At 39.1% G+C, this 10,793-nt stretch overlaps 1 protein-coding gene across 1 annotated transcript in view; it reads right to left on the bottom strand.

The window, feature by feature from the left end:
• LOC103797394 (otogelin-like) overlaps window positions 1–5,371 on the bottom strand; it is a gene marked incomplete at its 5' end in the record, with an annotated part of 52,330 nt that extends 46,959 nt beyond the window's left edge. The window contains 3 exons of the mRNA XM_009069611.1: window positions 627–758; window positions 1,013–1,151; window positions 5,264–5,371. Of these exons, the coding sequence (XP_009067859.1) occupies window positions 627–758; window positions 1,013–1,151; window positions 5,264–5,371 (379 nt within the window). The remainder of the gene's footprint in view (window positions 1–626; window positions 759–1,012; window positions 1,152–5,263) is intronic.
• Between the last annotated feature and the right edge of the window lie 5,422 nt (window positions 5,372–10,793).

Here is a 10,793-nt window from a genome sequence, read left to right as displayed (position 1 = left end):
TGTGGATCCCTCGTGGGTGTTGCCCTGACGGGTGTGGGGGTCCCCTGGGGGCTGATCTCCACAGGGTGTTGGGTGTCCCTTAAGGCTGTTTTCCCTTGTCCTGTCCCTTGTTCCCTTGGAGCAGAGCCTGACCCCCACCTGGCTGCACCTCCTGTCAGGGAGTTGCAGAGAGCCATGAGGTCACTCCTGAGCCTCTTCTCCAGGCTAAACAAACCCAATTCCATCAGCCCTTCCTCACATGATGTGTTCTAGACCTTTTCTGACCTTGTTGCCCTTGGCTGGACTCACTCCAGCACCTCAGTGTCCTTTTTAAAGTGAAGGGCCCAAAATTGATCACAGCACTCAGGTGTGACCTCACCAGTGCCGAGTACAGAAGGATGATCACCTCCCTAGCCCTGATGCAACACTGCACTTGATACATTTGATCTAATATTTTTGTCAAATACAGATAAGATTTTGATTAAGGTTTCCATTGAACTATCCAGATGTCATCAGTATTCACTGTAAAGATCGTTACACCTGTGCTACTGAAGTAGTACAGTAAGTCTTTGGCAGTGAAAGGAAAAAGAAAAACCCAGAGAAGTACATCAGTTACTTTTCGACCACTGGTTAAAACTGAAACTTACTGGATTTCCAGTCTCATCATCAAATACTAAAACCGATTTTCCAACATTGATGAAAATGTTTTTTCTGCAAATGATTCCAGTGCTAAAACAGTCAACATTCTCTGTCATAACAGAAAAACTGGCTGAAGTACTCTAAAGAACAGAAAAAAAAGAATAGGCCATTTTTAAATATACTAATATAAGTATGTATATTGTTACATGGTTTAATTAGCAGAAACCTCCATATATTTATTACGTTACATATGATTCAAAGTGTAAACAACATCAACGATTAAAAACCGGTTTGCAGGACTCAATAAAAAGAAAAAAGGAAATAAATAGATGGGCAATTTTAACAGACAGTTCTTAAGTCCAGTTTTAGAGAGGCTGTACAATAAAAGTCTCACCTTAACTAGGTAAACCTTACAAGTTCCAACAAAGTCAAAAGTTAGTCCATCAAATGTTCTGTAATGCCGATCCCCATACGCAGTGCACATTGATGGGCAAGGATGGAAGGTGCATTGAAATGATCCATGCTGGCAAACACTGAAAAATGTATGACCAATAATGGCAATATTAACTGCAAGCCCAGACAAATTACTACAGCTATTACACTGATAAGCAAAAAACCAAAAGCCATGCAAGTGTGGCAGGTGTGGACAGAAGCATTTTGAGATGTTGGCTAGAAGCAGCAGTTGATTCTCTGAGGAAAAAAAGGTACATATTGAACTCACGCCGTCTGTTTCTTCATCTGTTAGAATTTATATGCTGCATAAAACAATTTTTAAAAACCCCAAAAAACTCCCAAAATAATACCATTTTTTTCCTCTAGTGGCACATCAACAACATACCGTGAGGATATATCTTCCCTTTTTCATCTTTTCACTTAAGATTTGTTTCTATACCAGCTGAATCTTAGAATCAACAAGTAACATGTCCTGTTACTACAGTCTTTGTGCATTCTCTGCTTGAATGTGAATTTCACAGAATCACAAAGCAAACATTTCAGCAGCATTATTTTGGTGCTTAGGTTCCTTAAAAGAACTATGTTTTGGGTTGTAGGAACTAATTTTTTTCCCAAATACCTACTTATTATCACTTCCAACCCCTAGCCTAGCAGTTTAGGCCTTCCAGAACAGTTCAAGTTCTGTCTATGGCCACCTTAGACATTAAAGTGCTTTCACCACATATATAGTAAGTGACTGTTCAGACCTTGCTGAACTCCCTTAGCTTTGTATGAGGTTTTGCAGCACTGAATATTATGCCTCTTTCTGCATCACCTTCTTGAAAACTAAAGAACATTTTCAGAAATGACATGAGCTTTATAAAGAATGGGAAGAGTTTCATTGTATCCTCAAGAAATCTGTAAAAAGCTATGTTTATGTTTCTCAATGACCTGGACACTTATAAAACTTCCCTGATAAAGATAACAGAGCTGGTGCCCTGGTATGGCTTCACTACAGGTATATTTATAAATATAAGTTCAAACCAAATACAGCATGTGATATAATTCTAGTTGTACCTAAGTTCATTTTTAAAAAAAAATTTATTTTTAATTTCTGCATTACATGAATGCTTTGCATTTTAAAAGTAAAATTATTGCCCTGACTTATGGAAGCATTGGATAAATCACTAACATTTTGACATCTCATATACTGAGGCACCAAACGGTATGAAGTCTTTTCTCAGTATAAATTTTTTGTCAGTGTAACTTTTCTGTTCATATTGCTATCATGATAACTGAACACCACTGTTTTCAAAAGAGCAGCAAATATCTAGAAAATCTAGGCAGCTCTAACTACTAGTAGCATCAGATTTCCTCCTGTTCCCATATCAGGTAACTTGTGCCAACATAGAGTCACTGTCCAGATTTTCCAAGATTCTGTTTATCCTGACATCGATTTGGCCCACAGCTTGTGCATTGTGTAACTATGTATATAAATACACTAAGCACATGGCCAAAGTAAGCTAAAAATACAACATGTGAAAAGTGTTTGCTGTATCAGAGCACAAGTAGATTGCAGAAGAGCTCACACAGATAACTCTAGTCACCTTAAAGCAGTACCTAAGGCAGCAACATAGTCAAGCTGACAGAGAAAAAGGCAAATAGAATAAATTATATTTGGACTGAAACACTAAGTCCTGCTTCTTATGTTTTCTGTGAGACATTAGGTTTAGTTTTACTCTTGGCCTATTCAAGTCCTCCTCCACATGCTGGTCTGTTAAGGACTCATGCAGAAACATTTCTTAACACAAAGAGCAGGGATCTCCTTTGCATAATTTCCTTTTTTTTTTTTCCGGAGTCTTAACATGTTTACAGTCAGAAGGAAGGAGTTAAGAGCTACACAACGTCTTCAAAGTCCTCTGCAACAGGCTTGTTTCATAATGAGTGAACTTGCATTCAGTTATCAGAATCTAGAGAGCCCTGGTTGGAAAAGCAGAGCTACCAGCACCTTTCAAACTTGTACTAGCTTTTTATAAAAGAGTATTTCCAGGAAGAATTTGTTTAAGAACACAAGAGGCCAAATTCAGCAGCCCACAGAGACTAACCAGCAATTGCTCAATAGTCTCGACATATGACAGCAAACCAGCATAGCTAACTGCACCACCCATCTTACCTTGTACAGCACAGCACCAAAATCCTGCTCTGACACCCTCAGTCTAAGAACTTTTTTGTTTTCTCTCACCAGCACGTGCTAAAAATTTCAGGCACTTGCACTGAAAACAAAACTTGGGGAACTTAGAACCACAGTTCAGTCAGAATACAGAGCCTGGGTTGAAAGTTCCTGGCACTTCACTGATAGTTCTGTCAGCTTAAGAAATTGTTTTATTTGCCACTTTACTGTTCAATAGACAACTCAGATTAATAGTTATGTAGCTAATGCTACATCAGATATGAGTAAGATGAAATTAGTAATAACCTACACTAATTCTGTGCAGGAACAACCACTAAACTGTAACTGGTGTGAGTGCCTAAATGGGTTTATTCGCACAGAAGCATTCTCATGCTCTGCACGTTTCCCTTATCAGATACACCCCTGTATACACACACAGCAGACTCAAAGGCTTTATGCACTTTCTAAAAGCAGAGCTTGTTGCAGACTCCCATCTGTCAGTGGACAACTGATTCTCAAAAAGACATTACTGCTTAATCTGTCTTTGCTTCTGGACATGGAAGACTAGAAAAGCCATGACAACCTTAAGGATTTGTACATGCATTAATGAGCCTGGCCTCAGGGGGAAAAAAACCAACAAAGAACAAGAGAGAAGGCTAAATATCCAGTGTCTTTCTGCCTGCACTGCTGCTGCCTTTGGTGAAGTCTCCTACAGATTAAATGGGATATAATTCTCTCTGATGCAAGCAATCCCACACCAGGTCCAAATGGAGAGGCCTTTGGAAATAAGGGGGTGAATAACCCGGGTCGCTTTACCTGCCTGCCCAGTGGAGATGGCTTGTAAGTCGCTTCACCAGTCGACCAAAGGGCTACAAATCTCTTCTAGAGCAGATACTGAGGACCTGACGAGAGGCAGAGGTAGGCAGTCAGCACAAGGCTGGAGGGGGCAATGACATCCAGACAAGGCAGTGACTAGTGCTGACTGGACAAGCCTTCACTTTGCTAGGCTATACTGAGCTGTGCAGGCCAGGAGCAGTAGTTCACCAGGTGATGTCAGTTAAATGTTCCTGGTAAGCTACAGGATGGGGACAAAAGGAAGGAACTGCTCTACTGAGAATTTGGAGGCTACACCACTGCCATAGCATCTCGATGCCTGATGGTACAGCTGATTTTCTGAGGCTCCCATAAGACAAACACCGTGCTGCTTAGTGCCAGCTTGAAATGTTCAATAGTGGTCAGAGAAGAAAAATGGTGGGGACCATCAAGAAACAAGTTTGTTTCAGCCTCAAACATTTATGTGTTATATTTTCACACTTTTGTGAAGCTTATTAAAATGATAGTGTAACACATTCTACTGAGAGTGCTCAAAGAAACTTTGTGGGGTAACACAGCTATAGGGTATATGCTGCATTTACAACACTGGATATGAAAAGGAATAAGTTTCTGCATGTATTTGAGTGATCCTATCAACCCCTGCCTACTTGAACACCTCCTTTTAAAGCTGATTGATTCATCAGTTATCCGCACATGCAAAATTAGCAAGCAACTTATCTGTTACTATGCTCAGCACATGATGTTGTTCAGTACTCTCCTTAATTTATCATTGTAGTGGGTGTATGCTTATGGCCACAGGGTTATGTTTTGGGTCCTTAGACTGCTCAGATGCAATGCTAAATGTGAAAATGAATAAATAAAAAGCTTTAACAAGTGTCACTCAGGTTTAATATGAGGATTTTACCTGTACTTTATGAACACTAACAATGGATTATTAATTAAGATGACCTTGATAGTAAAAGAATTATTTTTCTAAATCAAGCTTATTTTAAAAAGTAAGAAAATCCCAAATAGCTATTATTTTGTTTTCTAAAAAAATCCTTGAAACAACAAACCCTAAACCAATGTCATTTTAGCAGCTCTTTGAAGAAATGTAAATACAAAAATCAAGGTAGATGATTTACCAAAATCTGCTGTGAAATGCATGATTAAAACACATGAAGGAAAAAAACTAAAATGAAATAATCACTTAAATAGATCTCTTCTTACCATGTATGACAGGAAGAAATTACTTTGTCACCTGGAAAGTATTCCTTTCCTTTCCATGAACAGGGACATTCATCTGCATCCAAGCACATATCCCCATGTTTAACAAGACTGTCAAAAAAGAATAAAAAATATGCATTCAGCAGCAGTACAGCTGGCATCTAGATACAAAAGTATTTTCCCAAACTTTAAAATTACTGGCATCATTATTATTGAATTCCAAATAATATTTAAAATCTTCTGAAATTGAAAATTTCTGAAATTGTTAGTAATTACACATGAGCAATTTCGTATATTCCTTCCACAGGTACTTGAAGATTTGATCTTTAGTAAGTGCCAGCACTTTGGACACTAGCACTTTAACCACTAACCCTGTGAAGACTAATACATGAACACACAAATTTTAAGGCCAGGGAAACCAAGAATTTCCAGAGCTCTAAATTTCACCAAATTTCTTGTAACTCAGTCAATTACCCTATAACTAACTAAAGCTAAGAGATCCTCCATGAGATGTAAGAGCCATCATGACCCTTAGTTCTAGTGGTATGTGCTCTTACTATCAAAAATTAGTGGTTTATTTAGTATAAGAATTTTCAAATGAGGATTTATTTTCCTCTTCTTTACCTGATTTGAAGAGTTTTTAATTTGTTGCAGAGCTTTCCTATAGCTATATTTACATCTCTTGCCCTGTAAATGTTTCAATCAATATCAAAAGAGCTATCCTTGCTGCAAGAAATTGAGTACATATTTCACCTTCATGCAAGCAATCACAAATATAATTGAAACACCCTCACCATCTTCAAAGGAGATTTTCATTATAGCACAGATAGCAATAGTTATTTACAGCTCAAGACTAGTACTCTAAATTTGTGCTTATAATCACTACTCCTAGATAACAGAAAAAGACTGAAAATTAAAACAAAACAAAACCCAAACAAGAAAAAAACCCTGAAAAATTATTTTAATAGAGAAATAACAGAGGAATTGTTGCCCAGCAATACTAAATAAAGCAATTCATCTAAATTTTAAAGTAAAATTTTTGTGGCTTTTAATCATATCCAGGAAAAAACAAAATATGAGAGTTAGATAAAGAGAGACCTCAAGCAGATGCACAAATCAATATCAGGAAATAAACCAGAAGCATTGAATTATTTTATTAAAACCCCCTATCTTTTCACTGATCCCAGGAAAGTTGCATTTCTTCTAAAGACTGATTAATTCTTTGAACAATATTATAATTCTATTGGATAGGCAAAGACACATCAATATAGGACCTAAAGGTCTAATAGCAAATAGAAGAACACCAGTGATGACAAATCAGTCTGCCAAATGCAAGTTGTGAAACAAACTCTTGATAAGCTGCAGCAGTGTCTTTTGCTATAACTGCTGTAGCTCCAACTTGTTTCGGTACTTGGCCCCAGTGAGGTCACACCTCCAGTGTTGTGATCAGTTTTAGGCCTCTCACGTTAAAAAGGACATTGAGGCTCTGGAGTGAGTGCAGCCAAGGGCAACGAGGTCTGAAACGGTCTAGAACATGTCCTGTGAGGAAGGGCTGAGGGAATTGGGTTTGTTTAACCTTGAGAAGAGGCTCAGAGGTGACCTTGTGGCTCTCTACAATAACCTGACAGGGGGTTGTAGAGATGTGTGCGATGGTCTCTCCTGCCATGGCTGCAGGGAGAGGACTAGAGGGAATGGCCATAAATTGAGACAGGAAAGTCAGATTGGATGCTAGGAACAACGTGTTCCCTGTTTGGGTGGCCAGGCATTTGAATAGGTTGCCTGGGGAGGTGTTGGAATCACCATCCCTGGAAGTGTTTAAGAGGCATCTGGATCTGACACTGGAGGATCTGGTTTAGGGCTTCCAGCAGAGCGGCAGGGTAATGGTTGGAATTGCTGATCTTAGAGGGCTCCTCCACCCTTGATGATTCTATGATTCTATCCAGGATTCTGTTCAATACAACATAACCTGGAACAACTAACATGCCATTACATAGTAATAGGATTACTTACAGGCACCATATGATCTACGATCACCCTTATTTCTAAATGCTAAGTTTTGAAATGTATTTTTACTGAGAAATAAACAGTCTTAAATGGTACTCCTGGGCTGTTAATATTTATGTTTTTTCCAGGTAAGTTTGTTTAGAATTTCAATACCTCTCTGTAGTAATACAAATTTTATACAGGTGTTCCTGTGTCCTTAACAGTTTTCTTGAGAAAACAGATTTGGTATTCCTGATGTTTAGCAATAACTTGGGCAAAACACTGCACTGTGGGCAAGAGATCACAGGTCTGAGGCACATCCATGATCAACAGGGTGACAATACTGTATTGTTTCCCTGGTATCCAGAAGGAAATATTTCATCATTGCATTTATCATGGATTATTTTATATACATATTAATGAATTGGAAATTTGTATGCTTTGACTTATACTCTTCTTCAGTGTGTTACTTATCAGACAGAAATTTACAGCTCTGTAGTGCTCAGGAGTGAGAACACACAGAACATCATAAACCCTCCTCCCCCATTAAATTGAAAAACTGTAATTTTCCTGCAGGGTATATGAAACGTTCTTTGTAATCCATACTTATTTCAAGCATTGTGTCACTTGGAGACAATCAGCTGTGAGACTGAAATTCCCACCGGTTTAAAGCTGCTCAGAATGAACAGAGCACATTCAGACACAGAGATCAGACTGACAAGGTAACACTAAATGCAGGTTTTTTCCTCATGTTATTACACTGGATAAAAAAAAAAGTGATAACAGCTTTCTCTCTTGTAAAGCCAAGCAAATGGATAGATTTCAATGATCTAAAAATTCACCACAAATACCTTACAGAGAGGACTTGCACAGCCCCTCTTTGAAGTATCAGACATTTTGCTTGATGCTTATACTTACAGTCCAACCTACAATGAACTGCAAAAATACAAGGACAGCTACCACACTTCACCATGCTGAACATTCACTTTCATTACTATCTCTTAGCTATAGCTTTCTGCATCCACATACACAAATACGTAAATAGTCTTGGTAAAGGCATCATTAGAGGCAACATGTTGCCTGTGAATCACTAAACACTTTGATTCTGCAAAGTCTGCAAATCTGGATCAGAACACTAAAACATATCTCTCTGCCAGCTTCCAGTAGGGATATTTTCAACAGATTGTGTGTTGCACAAGCTCTTTCCCCTCTCTCAGGCAACATCCTACCATCAACTGATTTATTCAGCCATGAATACTTTTATACCAACAACAAACTTGCCCTCTGAGAGTTTCACAAATCTTCCTACAAAGTTCTGTAATAGAATCTAAGGGAGGTAAAAAAAGAATGAAATAAGTAGCAGGTAACATTTCTAATACCAGAATTCTACCAGCATCTAGGGATTGCCTAACCAGAAACCAAGATAAACAAATTTTGAAAGGAAAGCAGATGTTAATAACATTACTGAAGCAACTAATGGCTTCATTACAGTTCAACTCACTGTCAAGGCAGGGAAAGTTACTATATTCCTGCTAAGTGTTTTTCTCTTGTTCGGGGAGCTTTTCACAGCCCATCTTTTCTGACCCTTTCCCCAAGCTTATTAAACAAAAATATTGAGTAATTCTGCAGCATGCTTGAAAGGTTTTTAGTATCCTTGTTATATCCTTCTGTGTTAACACTAATTTTGGTGCTTTAACTGAGATAGTCACACCTCCATGCTTGTGGGGTTTCACCCTAGATTGGGAAACCTCCCTGCAAGCAACTCTACTATCAGCACCCTACTGATGCTAAGCAGGGTAGGCCCAAAACATTCACAGAAATGGTAGTAGTAGCTTAAAGACCAAAGGTACATGAGAGTAAGAAAAACAAGAGCAAGGAGTAGAATAAGGAGGAAGAATAACCCAAGCACTAGTACAGGCTGGGCACTAACCTGCTGGAGAGCAGCTCTGCAGAGAAAGACCTGGGGGTCCTGGTGGACAACAGGCTGTCCATGAGTCAACAATGTGCCCTTGTGGCTAAGAAGGCCAATGGAATCCTGGGATGCATTAAGAGAAGCATTGCCAGCAGGTCTGAGAAGGTAACAACAGGCTGTCCATGAGTCAACAATGTGCCCTTGTGGCTAAGAAGGCCAATGGAATCCTGGGATGCATTAAGAGAAGCATTGCCAGCAGGTCTAAGAAGGTGATCCTGTGTCTCTGCTCAGCCCTCATGAGGCCACAACGGGAGTATCGTGTCCAGTTCTGGACTCCCCAGGACCAGAGGGACATGGAGCTCCTGGAGCACGTCCAGCGGAGGGCAATGGAAGATGAAGGGACTGGAGCACCTCACCTATAAGGAAAGGCTGAGGGAGATGGGCCTCTTCAGTCTTGAGAAGAGATGACTGAGAGGGACCTCATTAATGTATACAAGTACATGAATGGGAAGTGCCAAGAGGATGGAGCTAGGCTCCTATAACTCGTGGAAACCCATAAAACAAGAGGTAACAGCAAAAACTGATGTACTTGAAGTTCCACCTGAATGCGAGGAAGAAATTCTTTCCTGTGCAGTCACTGAGCACTGAACAGATTGCCCAGAGAGGTCATGGATTCTCCCTCACTGGAGCTATTCAAGAACCTGAGCACATGACCAATCCTGAGCCATGTGCTCTAGGATGGCTCTGCCTGAGTAGGAAGGTTGGAGCAGATGACCCACTGTGGTCCCTTCCAACCTGACTGATTCTGACTTCAATAAAAACTAATTTTCTAAAAGTATTGGAAACTCAGTTGCATTCTTACCCCATTGTTTGTCCATAGAAACATTTATAAGATGTAAAGTCATTGTTTCCTTTATGCAGTTAGAAATTTAAGAGGGTTTTTTTTTTTAAGAAAACCTTCCAAGAATGTGTTTAAGCTCCTTATGTGTCATTTGATACAGCACACCACCACAGAAATACCGTGACAATTCAGAAATTTTTGGAGGAAAAACCTGGCATGATACTCCTTAGTTACAAGATTTCATTACAATTACAGAATACCGTAGCTTTGAATTTAGTATCTTTTCATTTCTCTATTTTAAGAGAACAGTAAGTGATGAAAAAAATAAAAATACCTAAAGATTCTTCTTTTCTAAAATTGCCTTAAATTTAGCAGAGTCCAGTTTCAGCACAAAAGTTATTATTCTCTGTCATAAACTATAACAATTGTCTGCAGAGGTTGAGTCTTGTCCTACCCTGCTAGAAAATGTTGCCTCATAACTCACTCATTCAGTAGAGAAATAGAGGTAGATATTGGAACATCAGCATCAAAACCTGACCCCACATATTTCAGTGATGTCTTAATGGCTGTAACTCATTGTGCCAACACTGAAATATTTGGAATCTGGGAGAAAAACTGCACACACTCTGGTACCAGAAAAATTACTACACCAGTCAACATTTTCCATTCTGTAAAGTGACAACCACAAGCCACATCTGCAGAAATCTATGGCTGTAAAGTTGGTGAAAAAAATTATCAGAGATTCTGCTTAAAAAGGTGGCTCACACAGTTATAGGTAGTTAAAGCATGTACTGGAG

Source organism: Acanthisitta chloris, unplaced genomic scaffold, assembly GCF_000695815.1.
Source record: "Acanthisitta chloris isolate BGI_N310 unplaced genomic scaffold, ASM69581v1 scaffold11462, whole genome shotgun sequence".
Lineage (NCBI taxonomy): Eukaryota > Metazoa > Chordata > Aves > Passeriformes > Acanthisittidae > Acanthisitta > Acanthisitta chloris.
The sequence above is the reverse complement of the archived record's forward strand: the minus strand, read 5'-3'. Positions and strand labels throughout refer to the sequence as shown.